The sequence below is a fragment of the Anoplopoma fimbria genome, chromosome 1 (genome assembly GCF_027596085.1).
Source record: "Anoplopoma fimbria isolate UVic2021 breed Golden Eagle Sablefish chromosome 1, Afim_UVic_2022, whole genome shotgun sequence".
In the NCBI taxonomy this organism is placed as follows: Eukaryota; Metazoa; Chordata; class Actinopteri; order Perciformes; family Anoplopomatidae; genus Anoplopoma; species Anoplopoma fimbria.
This window is the reverse complement of record NC_072449.1, coordinates 19930816-19954030: the sequence shown is the minus strand read 5'-3', so window position 1 is coordinate 19954030 and position 23215 is coordinate 19930816. Positions and strand designations below refer to the sequence as shown.

Genomic DNA, 23215 nt, shown 5'->3' with positions numbered 1-23215 from the left:
TGCGTTTGCCCTCTGAGCAAATTATGTGTAGATATTTAAAGGACTTTGGTGGTTTAAGACTTATGTAGATAAAGAAGCTTAAATCTATGAATGGAAAGCTAAATGAGAATGAGATTAAACCGAAACTGGAGAATGGAAAAGTAAATTCAGGAGAAAAGGAGGAATAGAATTCTGACTCAAGCAGGAATGGAGATGGATTGAGCACATTTACATGTTAGGCATTTAGGCCAAGCTCTGAAAACATCCTAAAAACCCACAAACTGTTTTTATTATGTTTTTCATATCTCATGTTGAGTTGTGTAACAAGTTACCAGCGTTCCCTATTTGTTGTTCCTTTATTTGGTTCTGCCTGTTATCAGAGGTAATGTTGGTTATAAAATGTATTTGTGTCCGATTTCATGCTTTTGAGAGACATAAACTCATAAAAACCAAGTAGTTTTGTTTTGACAGTTGATTGTTTGCACAATTAAATCCTTTTTTGTGGAGTTTTAGGTCAGCATCATCAGACAAACAGTGCCAGCCTTGCTAGATACAGAAAACGTCTTAATTGGTTAATCCATCAATTCATCAATTATCTGCCACTTATCTGGGTCCAAATCGAAATTATTAAAAATGTTTATATTATCAAATTATCATACAATATTTGCAACAACGTATTGTCCCTACTGGTTTTCCATCATACTTTAATAATTTTGTCAGTATGATTGTGAAACAGATATTAGTTGGCTATCAATTTGGTACTAAAAGGTCTTATGGAATCAAAAATTGAACAGTATACTTCAACAGTACAGATACTGTGTGTTTGTTGTACAAGGCTCTATGTTTGCATGTGGACCACTGCCAGCATATCGCCATCGCTCGCTGTGTTCATAATGTGACTCCTCCAGTGGAGTCATAACCAGTTCCTTATATTCTCCAATATGAATTCCCAGCCGGTCACTGTGAAAAACCACAACAGCCCCAAAAAATGTGACCAAACTTTTGTCTGGACTGAAGATGACAGTGAAAGAGAACGATGATTCAGTCTGCTGGGAACTTTACGAGTACAATACTTGTGTAAGTCTAGCTTCTTAGATCACCAAACATTAAGAGACCATAAATATAAAACCTATATGCTCTGACACTATTCCTTTATTCTGCTGTAACCATGCACTGAAGACATTAATGCCTATAGAAATGATCAGATTGAATCTCCAGAGAGGCCGAGTGTAAGATGCTTCTATGTAAACAAGAGTCTCTACAAGGCTGGTAGCTTCTTAAGACTTGATGCACTGTGACTGTCGTATTAAAGCACGCCGTTGTGGTTCACTGAGCAATGTACCGCTCTCCCACTTGCTCTTTCCTGACTCCGTCTGATCACTCTATTTCTGGATTTACCCCGACTCAACCCTCCAGCTGTCGGGTCACTTTGTGCCTTCGCCCTCTTTCTGTCTCTCCTTGAGTCCATGTGCATCTCTTCATCTCAAAGTTGCAGTTGTTTGCTGTTTAGCTTCACTCTGTTCCCGCTGTAGGAAGAGTAGAATAGAGAACATTAGCTTCTGTCTCAGCCTCATATAAGGTATATAAGCATCATCACTGTGGGCTTTTCCCAAATGAGAGACAATACATAAGTAGTCATATGCAACAGTGATGATGTGTTTGATTGTCTGTGTACTCAATCTGTTTGGATCTGCATTACTTTCCAGTCTGATAATATGAGCTGATGTGTTTCAGTTGCTTTAATCTGCAGCAGAGCCTTCATGTCCTCCGGGTATACGAGTGTCTGTGTGTGAACGCAGTGTGTGTGATAATAATATCCCTCGTCAGCCTCCTGAAGATTAGCCTCAACGAAAGAAATCCTCGGTCATATTCTCTCTCTCTCTCTCTCTCTCTCTCTCTCTCTCTCTCTCTCTCTCTCTCTCTCTCTTTCTCTCAGTCTTACATTGTTTTACAGTTGAGTGACTCGCTCTTTTTCTACATTCAGCGCTCACTTTGTGCCTGTGGAGAAAATGTGGGTCACACAAGCTCTTTGATTTAAAAGATGCTGATTATCTGAAGCTGGTTTACTGAAATTATTGGTTTTTTTCCTTCTGTTCTCAGATCTGCATTAGACTGAAAATAGTCAGAGAAGAAGACGACCGGCCCTGACTCAAACTGGTCCTCAATGGACCAGTGAAATCTTTCCCACCCTGCCAGTTAAAAGCGATGTTTTTGGGAGCTGGAGGCCGTAGCAGCGTCAGCAGAGTGTGTGTGGGGCCCCTCCTCTTCCTGTTTCCCAGCACCCCTCCTGACATGGGATGCCAGCCTCCTGCCTCCCTGCCCTGAGCTCTCCTGGGGTGCCATGAACAGCTACAGAGACAGAGGGGTCACCTGCACCTCCTCAGACCTCCTGGATGGAGGAGGAGGAGGGTTGCAACAGCACACCCAGTTTCGTCACACCCCCAATGGCCACCCAGCTCTTGGCCTCACAGACCCGGCCATGCTACCACGCGTTTCTGTGCCCAAAATGGGTGTCAGGGCGCGGATTGCAGAATGGCCCCCACGCCGTGCACATTCCAGGGAGTCACTTCTTGAAAATGGGCAAATGGGCGGGTTTCACCACGGATATGACTACACTTCAATGTCATCTGACATCGGTCTGGTGCGAGGAGGAGTCACCAGGTTGCCACGACGACGGTCCAAGGATGTAGAGTTCAGAGGAGGAGGGTTCAGCGTCGAAAGAAATTCCCATTTTAGCCTGAGAGTGTTTCCTCCACTAAGACAGCGCTCAAACAGCGAGGTGACGCTGAGCGAACAGGACGAAAATGAGGTGGGTCTTTAATCTCCTCTCGCTCTCACACCTGTAGTGTGGTTCAAAGGAAAACATGGTGTTGCCCTTGTAGTTCTGTAGCGTTTTAAGGACACACTGACTTTGTACAAACAAACAAAGAGGATTAAACGTAAAGTTAAAGTAGTAAAGCACTACTTTTTACTCACATGGTAAATAAAATAGAAATAAACATTCCAGTGATTGACGGGCATTGGTGCACTTTCCTGCATTTAATGTGTTTGTGTAACTTCTCTGGTATCACAGAGCTCACAAAGAAATAACGAGATTATTAGCACTATTACTCGAGACTGCAACTCGACCTCAAGTCCTGTATTATGACTAACAGGCAGAATTAAGGACGAAAAAAGGCGTCTTGTACCTTACTATTGGGAGGTGGGGCTCCCTGTTTTGTACTTCTGTTCTCTGTGGTCATGTAACTACAGTTTGTGTTACCATGGTAGCCAAACAACCTTGCATAAATGTATGTGTTACTACACAGATTGATTCCATGACAGTTCATCGCAGCCTTGACAGTAGTTTAAATTTTGAAGTAAATGCTAAACACTTAGTATAATAACATCCTGTGGTTGACCGGCTTTACTTTCACACTACAGACAAACCACTAAAGGGATGAGCCTAAACTAATCAAACTTAGCAGGCAAACACATCAGAGTTTGTTTGAAATGAACCAAATAGGGTGCTTTTCACATGCAACAGAACTTTATGTTTGATCAAAATATTAATAATAAAATAAATGTTGTTTTGTATCCACTGGTATATCATCATGAACCTTAAATTCTCTCCCCTTTCTGCTTCAAGGTGGAGATTCGTGGAGGCTGCGGGATGGGTAGCCTTTTCAGAGAGTATGGCAGCACCTCCTCCATCGACATCCAGGGCATTCCTGAGCAGAGCTTCTTCGACATGCTCAGCCAGTTCCACCAGGAGAGGCCTGACCAGCGCAGCTCAGCACCCGTACGCCTCGGGGAGCTGCTCTGCGCTCCAGACTCACCACCGAGCGCACCCCTCCCCTCCGCCCCCTCGCCCGGTCCTTCAGGTGGGGACGACAGAGGAACGGGAAGGAAGGACGGAGCGGAGAGGGTCAGGAAGAAGAGCGGAGGAACGGAGTCGTCACTGGGCACCTCCTCTTTGTTCAGGAAACTCAGGAGCTCTAGTCGCGCCGATCTGGATGGAGGGAAAGGAGAGAATAGTGATGACGGGGGAGGCCGGGGTTCAGCGGACGCCTCCTACAAACCGTGGGTGTGCCCCAAGAGCTTCGTCCACTTCGATGCTCAGAGTATCCTGTTTGACCTCCACGAGGCGGCGGCTCAGCGGGGCTACGCCGCCCAGAGGAGGAACACCGCCACGGGGGCATCAGCTGCGTCAGTGTCCCTGTCCGTCTCTAAATCCTCGGCTCCGAGCGCGAACGACCCTGTTTACTCCAGCATAGAGGACCTGACCCTGAACCTTGACCCTGGCTCCATGACGCCCTCGCTGGGCATGGACCCACTGGACGGGCCTCCTGGAGCCCATAGCTCGAGCCAACTGCTCCTCTGCTGCCCCCACTTCCTCAATGAGACCGGAGGACACGGGGAGCGCAACATCAGCTTCCTCAGCTCGTCAGCAGAGCGGGACGGAGGAGGAGACGGGACGAGGGGTTGGCTGAGGAGGAGCAACGCCAGCGTCTCAGTGCTGGAGGTGCCTATTGAACAGCAGGTTACCAGACTGGACAGACTGAAACTGTACGGCATCGAGCACGTAGACCTGGGGGCTCGGTACTACAGAGACTACTACCATGGGAAAGGTAACACTGAGACACTTTTTCCATAATGCAGATATCACACGTATTCATTGATGTTGATGCAAGGATCACAAGAATCAGACATATTAAAGAGACAATTATTATACATGGTTATAGTTTACAGTATTACAACAAAAATGTTTTGTGCAATTCATAGATGCTTTAAACTGTTTATATTCCAGTTACAATGAATGAAAATACTAGCATACTTCAAATAGGACAGTTCTTTTGAATAACACCTTTCAAAAACAAGGCAATCTAATGGCTTTTTATAAAAGATTCAGTTAGACATGAAGATAGAACCTTGGGCTCTAGAGAAATAATGATTTTTTTCACTATCTTCTGACATTTTATAGACTAAAATAATAGTTTATTTACAAACAATATCTGAAATACAGTCAATTAATCAAAAAGGAAAAAAATATTGAGTGACCAAAACATATAGTCCGTTTATAGATGATTGATCTTCAGATATCAATGGCCTATATTTTGATGACTGAGCATTTGTTTAAGAGTCAAACAAATTGCCAACCATTCTTTGTTTATAGCTTCTCAAACATTAAAATGGGCTGCTTCTCATTGGTTTTTATTTTTATTTGTCCAATAGTCGAAAACCCAAACACATTCACTTTACTATCATAAGAGAGTGAATCAACCAGGGAATAGTAACATTTTAGAAGCTGTGAGTTGATCCCCTCAGCGTAGATCTCGTTTCCCCAGTGTCGTTCCCCAAATCTCATCCTGCGGCTGTTAATATCCAGCTGGGCCCGACCAGAGCGGGCCAAGCTGGCAACGCTCCCAGAGTTTTTATTACACATGTACCTGCCACTGGACCGTTGGAAAACTCAGAGCTGATAATACACCACCTGCCTTTCCGCACTATCACAAGTACCGCTTAACATGGTCGGCCACTGCAGCTTTGTTTTACATGTGGGCTCCAGTGTCAGAAGTAACACCTAACTTCAGAGAGGAAAGGTGTGTGTGTGTGATGTGTTTGTACACGTGTTTGTTGGCATTTCTTGTCAACGTCAACTCTTCAGACACTGGGGATGAAACTTCCTCTGGCAAGCATCATCTGGCTTCACCCTAATTAGTGACAGATGCTGTTAGGAGCACATGTGTGGGATGAAAGGGCAAGCATCATCTGTGCTTCACCCTAATTGTGACAGTGCTGTGTGTGTGTGTGTGTGTGTGTGTGTGTGTGTGTGTGTGTGTGTGTGTGTGTGTGTGTGAGTGTGTGAGATAGAGACAGGCCTGCAGCCACACAGATAAAGGTTATCATTCCAAAAATATGTTCTGCTGACTCGTTTCCAGCTTAGCCTCCCCCAGAATGCAACTGTGATTCTGAATGTTGTGTTGTGTTATTTTGTGTGAGAAAGCCTCTTCAAAAAGCTGACATTTTCACCCCATGACATGGCATGGAAGCTAAAGTAGGCCTGAGTCTCTGAGCGTGCACGTCATCTCAGTTCACTCCAGTCAGATGGGGGATATAGGAGGAATACTTGTCAAGCTAGATTCCTCCCCGAGTGTCTGGAGAATTTGTCTTTCGTCTCCCACACTGCCTGTGGCGTTGGCATTACCACGGCTTAGCTCTGGAGCTTTAGAAGAGGACATGCAGGATGCTCGTGAAATGCGTTGATGGCTTTGTCACAGCCTCTTAATGGATGATTACGTTGTGTGCCAACACGGGTAACAAGCCATAGCTTAATTGGCAATTTATGACACTCCATTTTAGTTTGTTTCTTGTATTTATATTGTGATACAGTCTTATTTTTTTCCTTGTGTTAGCTCAAATGATTTTGTATTTACTTGAGTATTGTGTACTAGACAGCATGTCATTGTGTTAGTCCTGTTCTTGACTTAATATCTCTCCTCTGTCAGTCCTGCTTATTACACGTACAGAGCCAGTTAAATGTACCTTTTTTTTCCCTTTATTATATCAAACCGTGCTATATTTTTGCGACTGACTTTTGTATTGAATTGTTCTGTAGCACCAAGTATCAAATAATACCGAAACCTGTGATTGAATACCTGTGCCTGTGACATTTATAGATGTCTAACATCTTTAGTTCAATGAAATTTTTTGAACAATTAATTGTTTGGTCTATAAAATGTCAGCAAATAGTTAAGAAATATAACAATAAAAAAGTTTACCCAAAGTCCAAGTTGCCGATCAGCAAATTTCAAAACCTAAAAACATTCAGTTAACGTTTAATACTACAAAAGAGTGAGAATACAATTCAGATTTTCTTGATCCATTTTTTGGTCAATAAAAGTTTTATAATATTTATTATTTTATTGGTCTATAAAATGTTGGTAAACAGTTGACATATTTAAGTGTCATATTTGAAATATTTAATTGTCACTTTTTATTCCACCAACAGTCCAAAACCCCAAATCTTTCAGTTTACGATTGAGTTCCTGTGGAGTTCTTTAACGAATACTTTCAGCTCTGAAAACATCATACTCTAGTCTCTCTTTGTACAAAACCAACAACCCATCGCCTGTCGATGTATCCAACCATAGATTCAACACAAACCCATATCCAGACATGTTTCTCCTCAACACATACAATCACACTGATCTCCATCTCTTGTTGTTCTTCAATAGAGCACTCAAACTACTTCGGGTCAGACGAAAAGATGGGTGCTGTGGCCTTGAGCATCCGCAGGGAGAAGCTGGAGGACACCAAAGACCTGAAAGACCAGTACCAGTACCGCCTCATCGTCAGGACAAACGAGGTATGAACCATCTGCCGTTTGTAGGATTATTGAGTGAAAGTGATGAGTCAGTGATGAGTGAGCGCGCTTATATTAATTACTTCCTACTTCTCTTTTAACTCCTTGCTCCTACCTATGCCTCTCCTCAACCTCTCTGCCCTGGTTTTGACCTTCCCCCTCACCACTCACCCTCTCTCTTCAGCTCTCTCTGCTTTGCCAGTGGAAAATTCCACCTGCCCAGTCTCAGCACATCAAAGCCAAACCAAACACTGGCTGCAGAGGCCAAACACTTTGGCCTGCTGTCACAGGAAGCACACCCAACCACATTTCCACTTTTTCCACTTTGATGGCTCAAATACTCCAAATGCATTAATTGATGGGCTCGCGATCAAGCAGAACTAGTTAAGATTCTCCCTCAGATTTCTTCAGAGACAACAAACACGTCTTTATTGTTCATTTACTTTCAGATATTTTGCCTCCAGAGCACCAAACAATACGACCTTATTATCGACAAACTATTGGATTAGGCCTTTGGTTACTTTTCAAGCAAGAAATGCCAAATATTCACATGTTCCAGCCATCGTTTGGTTTTGGAATGATGATGAGGTCTCTCGGAAAATGTGGTCAGCACTTTTTTTTGCCTTTTGCCATATTTTACACCAAAATGTCTGATCGATTAAACAGGAAAATAATTGGCAGATTAATCTGTAACAAAAAATATTTTTAGTTGCACCCCTAGTATCAATCAATTGATCACAAATAGTGTTTTAAATATATTATGTTAGTCTTATGTTTGTTAATTTTTGACCTTTTTGAGGTCCGAGGTCTGTATGAATAGTTAGTTTGACCTACTTAATATTTGTTAAACACCTGTCTGAAACCAAACGTACCTCAAATAAACAGCAGTTTGCCTCTGGTCTTTTCGTTCATGTAGGCCGACTTTCTTCCTCGGGCTCTGTGTTGTTTTTAGCAGGATTACATGTCTGCCGGGCCTCATCACCTTAGCTCCGGTATAACAATGGAGCCTCTCCGCCATCTAAGTACACAGAGCTCAGCTAACAGACACAGCCAGCACACCCAGGCCTACTGTTCCCACACAGAAAAAAAAAAAGAGATTGATTGCTCTCAAACCGCAGCTGCTCTCAAATATCCATGCCCCTTAAGTCAGTCATTTAATTGTGTGCAGCAGTGCTGACGCAGCGAGGGGGAGAGACTTCCTCTTTCTCCCTCCATCACACACTTACGCACGCAGCCCTCTCACGTTGACGCCCGGCAAGACACTCACTGCTCGGACACGCAGAAGCTGACGAGTTGAAACAAAAGCTCCATAACTTCAGCCGTCTGTCAATCAGGTTTAATTTATCTGAGGCACACCCGAGTCTCCGAGGTTCAACTGTCTCTCCGGCCCCTGCAAGCTCCGGAGTCTGCCATGCATTTTTAATGAAGCCACATTTGTGTGTGTAGTGTGTTTTCGTGCGTGTGTGTGTGTGTTTGTGTGTACGCAGTGAGAGGGAACAGCCCCCTTTCTCCCAACTGTATCTGAGGTTATTACAGCCTCACTGTTTTGAAGCAGGTCAATTTCCTCTCACCGGGGAGCAGCACTCTGTGGCAGCACAACACTGAGCAGAATATTAATTCACAATACTGCTCGACCTAAAATCCCCCACACAGAGCACTTTCACTGTGTGTGTGTGTGTGTGTGTGTGTGTGTGTGTGTGTGTGTGTGTGTGTGTGTGTGTGTGTGTGTGTGTGTGTGTGTGTGTGTGTGTGTGTGTGTGTGTGTGTGTGTGTGTGTGTGTGTGTGTGTGTGTGTGGACACACAGAGAGAGAGAGAGAGAGAGAGAGTAGCTTCAAGGCAGCAGGGCAATATTATGAGGAGTGAGACCATCCCTCATGGACCCACTTCAAGCTCCCAGGCTGCTAATCATCCACTCCTCCATTTCCAGAGGCGTGGTACTGTAGCTGAGCCTGACCTCGGAGCTCTCTCAATACAACTATCTTAATATCAATAGTAATACTGTGTATGTTGTCCTGTGTCCGTCTTGTGTCACTGTTTGTGTCGGTCAGCTCTAGCTGTTTCATTTAGCTGATCGATTAAAATGGAGTAATTTCCTTTTTTAAACACTTTTTTTTATGGTGATTTAAACTAGTAGAACACAGAAAATGCAGCTCTTTATGAGCGAGACAAAATGTAAAATTATAGTAGCTAATATGCAGTGTCTGATACAATACATGTATACACTACACAAGAGGAGAAAAAAAAGAAACATTTCAAACCTAACACTAAATAAGTTGTAACAAAGCGCATGTTTTGATTTAAAGAGAAGGAATTAAAAAAGTGGATGTAAAATATTTGGGGTCCTGGTCTGAGTAAAGAGATCAAAAAAAGGGGACAGTATGAAATTGTATGTTGTTAAGGGGTCTAAATCAACAATGCGATGCCAATGGATTAATTATCCAACATTTTCAGTGTGATTTTAAAAATGTGTATTCCTAAAATAGATTTTTCTGTCCCCCCCATTCAGCTTGTGACCCTGCGGGGCTCCATCTTAGAGGACGCGGTGGCGTCTACGGGGAGGCACGGCACTGTGCGGGGTCTGTCGCTCAAGGAGGTCCTGGAGCAGGTCGTCCCTGAGCTCAACATCTCCTGTCTGAGACTGGCGCTCAGCACACCCAAAGTCACCGAACAGCTCCTCAAACTGGACGAACAGGGGGTGAGTTATGCATCAGTGTCTGTATTTGGATTATATTTTTGGGTCTTGTGTGATAAAACTGGAAATTCGACAGTTGGTCCCAGATGCCTCCATTGAATAAAACGGCTGCTCAGTCAGTGGCTTTTAGTTCTGCTGGCTTAAATGCTGTAAAGCAAAAAATATGAACTGATAAGTTACACAGAGGCTTTATGGTGCTGCTCAGTGTGTTTAAAAGTGTCTGAAACATTACTGATTTAGTGTTCTCCTCAGACTTAGGTCAGTGAAAGCTGAGTGGAGCAGGGTGTGTTGTGTTTGAGCATGAGTGTGTAACCATAAAAGCTTTAATCTTTAGCCATGCTATCCCACCTTTTATTTAATGGAGGGTGAAGTGCAAGGCGGAGGTGTTTTTCCCTGCAGTCAGATTGTTTTTGTCTGTTCAGGTGTTTTTTACTGCATTGGAGTGGTGCTCAATGTCCAAGTGCATCCATATATGCATCAGGGTTGTAACATCTACTTTGACATAACGTTGCATTAAAAGCACAAGGTTCAGACTGCAGTGTTTCAGCTGTTTCTGTGTGTGATGTTAATGTTGTCTCTCTGGTGCTGTGTAGTTGAGTCAGAAGCACAAGGTGGGTGTTCTGCTGTGCCGTGCGGGCCAGAGCACAGAGGAGGAGATGTACAACAACGAGGAGGCGTCGCCCGCCTTCTCTGCCTTCCTGGAGCTGCTGGGGGAGCAGGTCCTTCTCAAAGGGTTCACCAAATACGCTGCACAGCTCGACACGAAGAGTGAGTCTTCAGAAGGGCCCCTTTCAGACAGGGGCTACGTCCAAATAAGCACCTGACTTGTCTTGACATAAAAGTCAAGATGCCAATCTTACGCTCCTTGTAATCTTAATAATATTTTCTCACCATTTTCATCATGGCACATGTCTTTGATTTAATGCCATCAGATCAACAGCTGCACCTCTTGTTTCCCATATCATTGCAGGCAATGTGTCAACACATTATCATCTCCTATGCTTACACAAAATATAAAATAGTTAAATTAATTATGAAACAATGTGAATGAGCCCCTTTTCCGTCCCTATTTTCAGGTGTCATCCATGCATTTAGCATTTTGAATATACAGCAAGATGCTTTAAATGAGAGTTCCAACCGATTGTCTCGTCATCATTAGCATGTGCACTGTCAGACATTATAAAATAGGCAGCAGAATTGTCTATCAACGAATTGATTTGATAAGTACATTTATGAGGAGATGCACTAGAGACAACCGGCTGTGTATGTCTCGCACTCAAGACACACACACATACTTAAGTCCTCAACGGCAAAATGTTTAAATCCTTAACTGAATTGAGAGAACATGAAACACTCCATATAACAACAACTTCTACCCCTGTTCTCCAGCAGTGAGACCTTTTCCTCCAACAAGCATTGTGTCTCATTATTTTACATTCCTTTCATGCTGGAATAAAGCTGCATGGAACATTTACATAAAAGTTACCAATAGTACAAATTCCAGAACTTTTATAACCCAGATGTTGCCAATAATGTTATGTATTCTATGTCTGAACAGTAATAGCCAGGCCAAGTGTCATAACCCCCAGGAAAAGCACAATGACAGACTAGGCATCCTCATGATCCCTGTAAAAACATTTGTTTGAACGATCACATTTAGACTCCAATACAACATCACAGTGTCATCTTTTCTTAACAATGTCTCACTTTAAATTAAAATCTCTTTCTCCAGCGGACTCTACGGGCACCCACTCCCTGTACACCACCTACCAGGGCTACGAGGTCATGTTCCACGTGTCCACCATGCTGCCCTACATGCCCAACAACCCACAGCAGGTAGGAGCTCATGAGCAGAACCCCCCTAATGTGTGTTGAGTCTCAGGCCTGTGATGGTGTGAACAGCTGAAAAATGCATCCACAGCTTTCCTTTCTTGTCACCCAAAGTCTGTCTGTAGTTGTTTATTTCTGGTCGTAAAATTCAGCAAGAATTCATAAAGTGGAAATTCGTGACTAGTGTCACCCTCTTCATTTAGAGTCCCTTCCCTTTTTTTATTCAGCCTCTTGTTTTTTGTCTTTTCTGTCCTTTCGTACTCACTGGCTTTTCCTTTTATGCTCTGTCTGCCTCTCATTCTTTTACTGGATAAGAGCTGGGTGGGGTTCAGTAGTGAGTAGTTTCTCTATTTTCTCCCTTTTTTTTTTACTCCTTTAAATAAAGCTGCCTTCCTACACGTTCTCCTGGGTGCTGTGGGTTTGCAGCGTGGACTGAGTGTGTCAGTGAATGGTGTGTAAGATGACATTTTGCGTGTGGCTAGTATTAATAGCTTGCATTAAGCGTTTGCGTGAGAGGCTCATACATATGCTCCAACAAGCCGTGTGGGAGCTCAGGATTAGTTTACTACGTGTCAGTGGTGCAGGCTATAGAAAGGCTGTTTGTTCTACCAGAAAATGTAAAAAGAGAATGAATTTATATTATGAATTGGAGTGCGATACTCTTATTACCAAGCCCACAGCAATATATTGCTTATAAACAAGCTCCATCATCTTTAAATTATTGTTAAACATCTTGGTGAGTAAACAAGAAATGTGCAGGTTGCACCTCTTTAATAATGTCAATTAGTTTGATGAACAGTTCATATATGTGATAACTCTTAAATCAGAATTTTATAAATGGGACAATAACTCCATCCAGAGGTTTAGAGAGTGCGACAGCAAGGAAGTGTACCTGCTCAGACGAACCTCTAGGTGGCAGCATCTGACTTTAAATAAAACCTGTAGTGGATGAAAGGCGGCAGGAGGAGTGAAGCAGAAATACAGAAGCTGTGCAGGCTCTTACATTCAGAACAGAGGAATAGGAGAGCAGGACCTGGGCCTTTTCACACGCCTTGTATGACCAGTGATGAAATGTATTGTAAATACCTGTTGAATCTAACATGTCAGCAGTATTTAGTTATATTTGGCATGGATGCTAAAATGGAAAATAATCAAGATGTAGATAAAAGATTGCAAACTTCTTCTCTCCAAATGATCAGTTCTAACCAATGTAGTTGAAACCACTAAATCAAACTTAGCTCGAGTGAAGGATGCTCCTGTGGCACCATACTGGAGAATGTTTGTGTATCTGTGTCCAAACAGTGGGCCAGATAGGATTACATAATTGGTACTTTCACACTTCCCTCTGCAGATGAAGAGAGGATTGGCAAGCAGCGCACCACAGACACAGCCTGCACTCTGTGCCTTGTCTTCTACACGAACACAGATAGTCGGACAAACCCGCACACACACAGACACAAATAGCCCACACAGAATCCGAAAAATGAATTACATAAAGAACTGTTGTTTGGTGTCTCGTAGGGAGCGTCTAAATCTCTCATTTCCCTTGTCGGACTCTCTCTTCTCGTTGACTGAGTCAGTTGTGTCAGTGGCAGTTATGTCATGTTAGCTCATTGTATTAATTTGTCATTTTTATCTCTCGTCTCTTCTTCCTTAGCTCCTGAGAAAGAGACACATAGGGAACGACATTGTCACCATAATCTTTCAAGAGCCGGGAGCGCTGCCTTTCACCCCCCAGAACATTCGCTCACACTTCCAGCACGTCTTTGTTATTATCCGTGTGCACAACCCCTGCTCTGAAGGCACCTGTTACAGGTAAATGATTTTTCAACAGAATAAGTACATGTTCATATATACACAAGTATGATAATAGTTATAGTTATAGTTTCTCACTCTTCAAATCTCCTCCACCTGTTCTTTCAGTGTTGCTGTGACAAGAATGAAGGACGTGCCTCCTTTCGGCCCACCCATCCCCAGCGGCGTCACCTTCCGTGACCCAGAAACCTTCCGTAACTTCCTTCTAGCCAAAGTTATCAATGCAGAAACCGCAGCGCACAAGTCCGAGAAGTTCCACACAATGGCGACGCGAACGCGGCAGGAGTACCTGAGGGACCTGGCTGAGAATTACGTCAGCAGCACGCCGCTCGACTCAGCAGGCAAGCTTAACAACCTCATCTCCCTCGCGTCTAAAAAACGTGAACGCTCCAAGGCGAGAGAGGGAGCAGAGCTGGGAGCTGCGGGGGCCGTGGCCTGGAGGGTCCAGGCCCAGGACTTCAGTGGAGGTGGGACGGAGCTCCCATGTGCCTTGGGTTTGTCGGCTGAATACGTCCTCCTGACGGATTGCTCCACCAAAGAGGTGGTGTTTAACTGTTTCTGTGCGGACGTGATCGGCTGGACACCGGAGCGCCTGACTCTGAAGATCTTCTACGGCAGAGGAGACCACATCGCCGTGCGGGTACCAGAAGGCTGTGCACAGGACATCAGGGAGATGGTGCAGAGGTTAAAGGTGAGAGTTCAGAGCTTGTAGAGGGATGGTGACTAACAGACCAGGAAATGTAAATATTTGTTACCTTTTAAAGCACACAGCTTATATAGTATCTGGGACCAAAGTATGTTATAGGATGTACACAAACAGAGTCATATTTATACTGTATCTAGTGTTAATGTGTGTGTTCTTGAGGCCTTACATGTTAATGTAATTAATTGCTAGGTGGATATTTAAAATGTCTCTCTCGCCTTCATTTCCTGTTTCTCTACACTGTTAATATGGCAAAGTCAAGCCCTTTACTAGCTTGTGGTTTTCTTCTTCACTGCCTTTGTTGGGTATTGTTTAAATGTTGGAGATCTGCTCTGTTCTGCTACATCTGCATCCTGGGAAACCTGATCAATATGTCCGCGCTAAAGCTCATAACCTTCAAATCTACCATCCAGGCCTATTAGGTTCATACCAAGTATATGAACTCAAATATCAAAGAGCATCAAGGTATTCTTTACAATCCTATAACTCACTCTTTCAGCTGGTTGATGAGAGGAATATAATATTGTGATAATTCCTGTAAAATTCAACAAATGAAATGCTTGGAAAAGGAGATTTCATTGACTCCTGCAAGCTTTGTGTTAATCCCACATCATTCTTTTTTTTTTTTTTTTAAATAGTTTTAATAGTTGCAAATATATGTATAGTTTCAGAATACGTCACCTGGTACTTTGTGTGAATATTGATAATATTAACAATGGATTTCAGTATTAAATGCTCTTCCTGCTAAATTAATTTCCCTTTCATTCTGTTTTACGATAATTCCTTTGTTTTGAAAAATACCCAGATACATAAGAATATCATCCTACTGTAAATCTGATATTTATTAATACACATTATTTCCTCACCTTGTCCAGTCATTGACAGTGGGATGTGAGACGGTGGATATGACACTGAGAAGAAACGGACTGGGACAACTGGGTTTCCATGTTCGTCTGGACGGCACCGTGGCTGAGGTACCGTCAGATGACCATCTGCCACATCAGACCTTTATATACTCTTCTATGAAGATTCTTGGCGGAACATAACTGGCTTGTTTCAAGACTTTTTGGGTGATTTTATTTTAATGCAGGTGGAGGAATACGGCTTTGCCTGGCAGGCAGGACTGAGACAAGGCAGTCGGTTGGTGGAGATCTGCAAGGTGGCCGCGGTGACGCTGACTCACGAGCAGATGATCGACCTGCTGAGGACGTCGGTCACGGTCAAAGTCATCATCATTCCTCCGTACGAAGAGGGGGGGCCTCGCAGGTGTGTTTAAAATGTCTTTGAAGCTAAACTAATGAAAGTGACTCGTTTTTTAAACAGCTGTGGTGGATACAGATGTTGAGGAGGTAGGACAACAGCTTTGCTGAGTGTTGGCAGGCAGTGGTGGAAGGACAAGAGCGAGCGCAAAGTGAGTGCAGGACGCTGTTCACTCAAACACACAAAAGCATTGGTGAGGTAATGGCCAGACTCCAATGTTCTGGGAGGATTTTGTGTGGGAGTGCTTGAAAAGAGGAAGCAAGCGAACGGAGAGAAAGAACGATGTGTGGTTCAAGAGGAAATAGGCAGAATGAAGCATGGCGACAAAAAAAGAAAGAAGCATTTGTTTTAATGGGAATTAAACAAAATCTGCCTTTCTTTGTTTCCCTCTCCTTTGTTTCTCGTCTCATCTCGCTCAGCTTACCATCGCCTTGTTTCCCCTCCTCCCACAATCTATTTGTTTTCCCTCCAGTCTTCCTTTTCCAACCTTTCATGTTCACATACGGCCTCGACAAAGACAGAATAACGAGGCCTTACGAGACGCTGATGTGGTGTTACAGAGCGGTTATGGAGGTGAAGAATAACCACGGTGGGTGTGTGTTTCTGACTGAGAACCAGGGCTTTTAAATACAGTGATTGTGGCTGGTTGTGTGATCGCACTGTGGTTAGATATCTTTAATGTTGGAGGCAGTTTAATTACACCAACCTAAATCCCTTTGACACACACACACACACACACACACACACACACACTCCCTCTCTCAAGTAGCAGCTGATAATTAAGAGTCTTGTATTTCACTCATCCCCCACTCTCTCTCTCTCTCTCTCTCTCTCTCTCTCTCTCTCTCTCTCTCTCTCATCTCTCTCTCTCTGACTTGTTTGCCATTGTGTGCCAGCAAGCAGATTGCATGAGATTAAGGCTTGGAATCTGCAGGGAGAAAAAAAAAAAAAAAAAAAAGGACCGCATAAAATAAATAAGACGAGTGGAAGTGATTAATTAAAAATGCATGCCCTGTGCAAATGAAAAGGACGGAGAAGAGGGGAGGGATAGAGAGAGGCAGGATTTATTTAGTTGGAGAGGCAGAGAAGCGCCTGTGAGGAGGACGTGTCTCAACACCACCGAGAGTGAGAGAGGTGGGTGGAGGAGAGAAAGGAAGAGAAAGAGAAACCAGAGTTGGAAGTGGTTTTCTCCTTTTTTCTGCTCTGACTGGTTGCCGTGCTCATGTAAGATGGAGGGATACGGAGGAGAGAAGGTGTGATGTTGTAGTGCGTTTGACCACGTGCTTGTTGGGGAGCTACAGCTGTGTCACATCTGCCAGGGTGATGGAGGAAACGTTGCATGTCGACTCTGCTCTCTCTAAGGTTTGTACTGCTGATATGTAGCTGTGTGGATATGGATGGAGTTGGTAGTATTCCTTGATTGATCAATGTGTCCTGACCACATGTTGTGTTCATGTTCATTTATTAGTGATTGTGCACTTAGTATTCATATTTTCTACAGACATATGGATGTGTGTGCGTTGTGTTTACAGCTCTACAGCTTTCATTTGATAATGTTTTACTGTGTTGTAGCAGAGTAGATACAGTTGAGGGTTTAGTGTCACCAGGCTCTACAATTAATGCAGGTTAAACACTAAATAATAATTTCCACCAAATTATAAAAAACATATTTTCTCACTTACCCCTGCTGGAATGTATTCATGCAGATAGATTTGGTGGTATTTATATTTAATGCATTATTTACTGCGATTTCTTCCTTCACCACAATGCAATAGAGGTGAATATCATTGCATTTATTCTGCTCACAGCATTGAAAAACTATATTAACTTTTTTTTTTTACAGCCACTTACCTTTGCTAAAATAATGTCCCTGTTATTCAGAATAATCCAAACTGTTCACTGTGTACAGTTTTAGCTAGAACTATGTTTTTGGTGAAGAAGTAGTCCCTAAAAGTTTGTTTTGTTTATTTTTTTATTTAAGTTAGAGCTGAAACAGAATGTTAATTAATAGACAGAAATTTATCTTTAACAATTTCTAATAATCCATTAATTGTTCAAGTCCAGGTGAGTTTATTGAAATAGCACATTTCATACACAAAGGCAATTCAAAGTGCTCTACATAATACATTATACATTTAAATGCTAATTTAAAAGAATAGAACCCCTTTTTTTACAGGAAATTAGAACAGAGACAAATACAGGACAAGTAGGTAAGGTAGTTCAATATTCAGTCAAATCAGTGAAGTTTAGGTAAAAATGCCAAACATTTCACTAGTTTTAGCCTATTCAAATATGAATATGTGCTTGTCTTCTGTGACAGTAAATTAAGACTGTTGGTTAAACAAAATATTATTTTTAAAGACGACACCGTGGACTCTGGATAATTGGGACTTTTTAACACCAAACAATTAATTTAAAAAACATTTTGCAGATTGATTAATAATGAAAATAATCACTACTTGACTGAACCGACTCTTTCCGGCACACACTGCGTCCTTATCTCTCTTATGTCAATCTTTGCATCTTCAATCTTTTTCAATTTCTTTTTTATAACCCTTTTTCACCTCAGAGAATTTCACTCAATGCCTCCACCGTCAATGCCAACCGTCTCTCGCTTCCTCTCGGCATTTGTCTCATCTTGAATACATGCTCTGTGCATATTTGATGCCTCCTGCCATCCTGTAATAGGCTGTGTCGATGAAATAATGATGATGTGTAAAAGATATGTGCTGTGTCTTGGGCTAGCTAGAGGCTACTATTAGAACATGAAGACATTTTAGTTGTTTGTGTCCTGATTTGATAAATAAAGATTTGTTTACCCGTTCTCACACACTAAACTCGGTACATAAGCCACATTTCTTGTTCAGCTGCAGTCCAGACTTTCAGAGAGGAAGCTGCTGCTTCTCCTCAGTGCTTTTTACTGAGCCAGAGCTGAGGCGCCACATCTGTGAGGGCTTTGTTGAGCAGAGTCTTTGGGAAGGGAGCGTGGACATTGAAGAGTCAAGCATTTGATTGACTTGTTGTGCTGGATCTCCCTTCCTCTGTCCGTCTCTTTAGGGGCTGCACAGAGGAGTATGAGATGAAGACCATGGAGCAGAAGCCAGAACCTGAGCCTCTGGCGGCAGGCTACCGACCCTCCCCTCGCCCGACATGGCGATGGGACAGCCCACCCATCCCTCCAGGGCTCCACAGTGTCCCCAATCAACAGCGCTGGGCCCCTATGGGTCCCCCACCTCCTCCACTGCCCCGCTCACACAAGACCATGATGCCTGTTCCCTACAGGGAGCCTCAGCACCTCAACTCTAAGAGGTGAGCCTTTTTTTTTTTTAAATTGAATTAATTTAGATAAATGATTTCTTGTGTTCCTCTATCAACCCTACTGATCATGGTCTGTTTGAGGTTCTGTTGGTTTACCGTCACCGTCTTTGTGTGTCCTCCAGGCCAGTGAGCTACCCGGAGAACCACTACAGTCTGTCTCCTGCAGGAGGCGACAGAGTGCTGCCCTACAGAAACCCCTCTGCCAGCTTCTCCTCGCCCTCCTCAGGCCTGGTCGGCCTCTCCACAATGGGGCCGCCTGGAATCACACCAGGACCCTTCATACGCTACAAACCCTCCCCCGACAGGTGTGTGTGTGGTCTCCTTTGTTTTTCTCCTCCATCCCTCCTTTGATCTTGATTAAACATGTCCGATGTAACTCATAACCACTGTTTTGTTTGCGAGAGGTGGATTATATCTGTTTATAATATGAGGCTGACTAATGTGTCAGGTCTGCAGTTAGACGTGTATGAACACACTGTCTCCTTGAGGAAGGATCTGGTGTGTGGGCGGCTCTTCCTCACTGTGTGGAGGCTGATAACATCTCACCCAACCGGATAAATGTGTTTTATTCAACTGCCATCACTATGCAAAACAGAGATTCGAAACCAAACACTACATTTTTAGGGCTTTTCTTTGGAGTTTCATTTTAGTAATTTACCCACACATTTTTGTTGTTTCATATATAACTGATAGTGAATGCATGAATGTGGTTATTAATCAAATGCCGCCCTTCCTCCTATGATCCATCTGTGTAGATATGGAGCAGGACAGCGCCCCCTGCTGCCTTATGAGCCCCATTTCAGTGTGGACATCAACTCCAGTGGAGAGTCCTCCTCAGGCTTCACCAGTCAGGAAAGCACCATGGAGCGCTGCAAAACAGGTACACCACCTTCAAAAACTGCAAGCAACTAATGAATAATAAGTTGTGGATACTCAGATAATCAATCATTTTATATGACAATGGATCACATTGTATGTGAAAGAGGTTGTTCATAGTGATGAACCCGCAGAGAAATATTACCTGTCTGTGCAGCTCCGCTCAGCTCTTTGGAGTTTCAGCGTCTATCATCTCTTTGTTTTGGTTTGTTGGCTGAAGTTTTATTCTTTTGATTCACTCTCTCGGCTTTCATCTGCGTTTCTGGACGCAACAGGAAGCTGTTTTCAGAAAAAGGCTCCAAATCCCCATTGTACGCAACCTGCTCAGCTCCAAACAGCAGACAGTTATCGACCTGGTGAACAGAGTGGAGCAGATATTTTTTCTCATTAGTTGGTAGAGGCCAAAACAGAGCTAAAAGATGAATGTATCAGGTGGCCAAAAACACAAGTCCAAAATAATAACAATTGTGGCCAAAAAATAATTTGTTGTAGATTAATCAGACTTGTCTTAAACGACATTCATGGTCTGTTTTGTTAAAGTGTGTGTGTGTTGCACAGTAGAGATGACAGAGTGTGATTTTGTGCGTTTGTGGAGGTCAGTGTTTAAATGTGCTATAAGTATTTAATCCTCTTTGCCAGCCATGGAGGTTCAGTGTAATTTTCTTTAATCCTGTGAGTGTCTGTGTGTAATCTTGTCTAGAACCCCTCTGGCATGTCCCAGCGTCGTCGTCTCGGGGACCTGGTGTCGGAGGAGGGCAGAGGAGAATAACCAGACAGGATGTCCCGGGGAAAGACTCTCCAAACAGGAACTCTAAGGTCAGGCTTGTCATCCCCCCCCCGTCTCATTTTATTCATCCTCTTTGCCTCGTTGCCTCTGAGATTGTCTAAATGTCTTGTCCTCTGCAGGGCGAGACTCAGTACTCCAGCCACTCCAGCAGTAACACCCTGTCCAGTAACGCCTCCAGCAGCCACAGCGACGAGCGCTGGTTCGACGGAGGAGCTGGAGGAGAGCGAGGAGGCGGGGGTTGCCTCGGCGACCCAGTGGACCCTGACCCGGACCTTCTCAACAAGGGGGGATCTAACGACAGCGGCATCGACGCCTCGACCCACTACAACAATCGCCAGGGGAACCTGTCCAACAGCCAATCCCACAAGCCCGTGCACTGCTTTGGGAACTACAGCGGCGCCCAGGAGCTGTCAGTGGGAAGGAGCAGCGGCAGCAGCGGAGAAACGAGGAGACGAGAGTCTTCGCCCATCTTACCAGCCTCAGCTAATCAGAACAAAGGGTACCGCACCAGGACATTCCCACCTCCGGGCTCCAGCGCTGAAAAAATGGACACTTTCAAGCCCAGGTAAGTGGCCGACTCACATCTTCTGTGGCCTTTTGATGAAGCTAATATTATTTTATAAAAAAAATGACTTTAAACTAAATGAATGAATGAATGAATGAGGGAACGTGTGTGCTGGGTTTTATTGTAGGGAGAGAGTGTTGCATTCATAAGTCTTGCAGTTAAATGCTGCTTAGCTTCATGGAGACTGTGTGTACTTCCTAATGACTTTAGTATTTTTTAACAAGTTTTGAGGAATCTTAATTGAATGATGCACCAAGTATCCATTATGTACCGCCACCAGATTCTGATACATAAATCTATCTTTAAAGGGTACATTAAAGATTAAAGCAGCCTAATCCTTGTGAAACATACAGATCATCATGTGATCTTTTCTGCTGGTGCACTTGCTTCCCCCACATCATAAAACACACAAACATACACAGGCTTCGGCCGCTTTGTGTTGGATTAAAACAGTCTGTGTTTAAACCCCATCAAGTGCCATCGACTGTGCCTGAGATGTGTTGGACCATCAGCGTAATATAGACGTTAAATTAAATCAGAAGGCTTTAGGACACCGATAACTCATCACGGTTTGTGGACAGTTTGACAGATATTGTTGTAAGGTCTGTGCTTTGTTTCGGTCAGGGGATTACAGTAGGTGTTATTGGGAGATACTTGATGGTAGTTTCAGTTCATAACTCATCTGCTGTTTAACCCTTTGTTGTTAATCGTGTTGTATCCGTAGCAAAGTATCTGCTGTGTGAACTTAAATTGCATACTTCATTCTTGTAATATGTATTTACAAGAATGAATTATGCATGTATATGCATGAATATATTAATGTAGAAAGACGAGAGCTGAACAATAAACTCAATATATCCTCCGTGAGCCAAACGAAAATATCTGTGCTCTTATGATTTATGTTATATGTTATTGCACATGTTTATGGTAGCCTTACATGTCAGAGGATCTCCGACAACTGTCATTTAATCGCAAGAATATAATGTCTTCTTTCTAAAAGGAATAATTTGGCATTTTGGGGAATATGCTCATTGAAACCGGTAGCCTGGCTCTGTCAAAATGTAGCGAAAGTCCCCCCATCTGTACTGCTTAAGCTTACTAATTAACACACTTAAGGGGTGCTTGTTCCTCAAAACTATTCCTGAAAAGAAAAATGTGGAATATTTTATTTTCTTATTAATATGACTATTCCAGCATTCCTAGGAAAGTCACAAGCTGTGCACAATATTTGGATCTCTTATAAGTGAGATCCAAAAACACACCAGCAATTTCCGCTTATTGACAGAGAGAACGAAACATCTTTTCAGATTTAAAGTTCAACGTTAAAGTGACAAAATGCAAAAACTCATTCCTGGCAGATAGCTCTATTTGTGACATGAAATATTTGAATGACCCTGCAAAGGGGAATATAATTAAAGCATATAATGTAAAAGGCAGTATTTGAACGCTTTCGTTCTGTTAAATAAATTAACCTGGCATCATCTATCATCTATCTGTGACATGGACAATCATCTGCGTCCTGACACTTTAACTTACCTTAAGGCTAATCATTCATTAACCACGTCTATATGTGTGTGTCCTCTCAGGTCCTACACACCGCAGGGTTACAAGACTCCAACAGCTGAGAAAGCCCGGCCCGTTCGAGCCGCTACTACAACACCCTCTTCGGCTCATTTAAGCTCCATCCCTCTGTCCAGCTCCGCACCCAAGGCCTTTTATGGGAAGAGCAGACAAGCCGCCTGGCAGAACGACGACAACAGTCGGTCACCTTCAAACGCAACCACGACAACCAGCTCTGACAGCAGCAAGAGCAAGAAGTAAGTTGGTGACTGATGAAGTCTAGGCTGTTTTCATGTTTCTGACCCCATTTAGTGTTTGGTCTCCACCACTGAGCAAATATGTTACATTCTGTTACTGCAACATCATACTTGTTTAAATATAATGAGTTTACCAAGCACACTTGAAAAGTGCATCTAAAATATCCACCGACTTAGTTCTACCTCAGTGACCTTAAGTTGTTGTGTCTTTAGTGTCAAGCTCGTCT

The 23215-nt window shown here is 43.2% G+C and overlaps 1 protein-coding gene across 2 annotated transcripts in view; it reads left to right on the top strand.

Annotated features, from left to right (window-relative positions):
* Positions 1-23215, top strand: part of sipa1l3 (signal-induced proliferation-associated 1 like 3) — a 62945-nt gene that overhangs the window by 35669 nt on the left and 4061 nt on the right. For both annotated transcript variants that reach the window (XM_054614442.1, XM_054614366.1), the window contains exons 3-18: positions 2080-2788; positions 3608-4589; positions 7197-7327; positions 9832-10020; positions 10611-10785; positions 11750-11853; positions 13505-13662; positions 13771-14353; positions 15241-15339; positions 15456-15631; positions 18683-18934; positions 19066-19248; positions 19699-19823; positions 20520-20635; positions 20726-21171; positions 22758-22988. In XM_054614442.1, coding sequence (XP_054470417.1) covers positions 2321-2788; positions 3608-4589; positions 7197-7327; positions 9832-10020; positions 10611-10785; positions 11750-11853; positions 13505-13662; positions 13771-14353; positions 15241-15339; positions 15456-15631; positions 18683-18934; positions 19066-19248; positions 19699-19823; positions 20520-20635; positions 20726-21171; positions 22758-22988 — 4418 coding nt within the window. In that variant the 5' untranslated portion in view covers positions 2080-2320. The remainder of the gene's footprint in view (positions 1-2079; positions 2789-3607; positions 4590-7196; positions 7328-9831; positions 10021-10610; positions 10786-11749; positions 11854-13504; positions 13663-13770; positions 14354-15240; positions 15340-15455; positions 15632-18682; positions 18935-19065; positions 19249-19698; positions 19824-20519; positions 20636-20725; positions 21172-22757; positions 22989-23215) is intronic.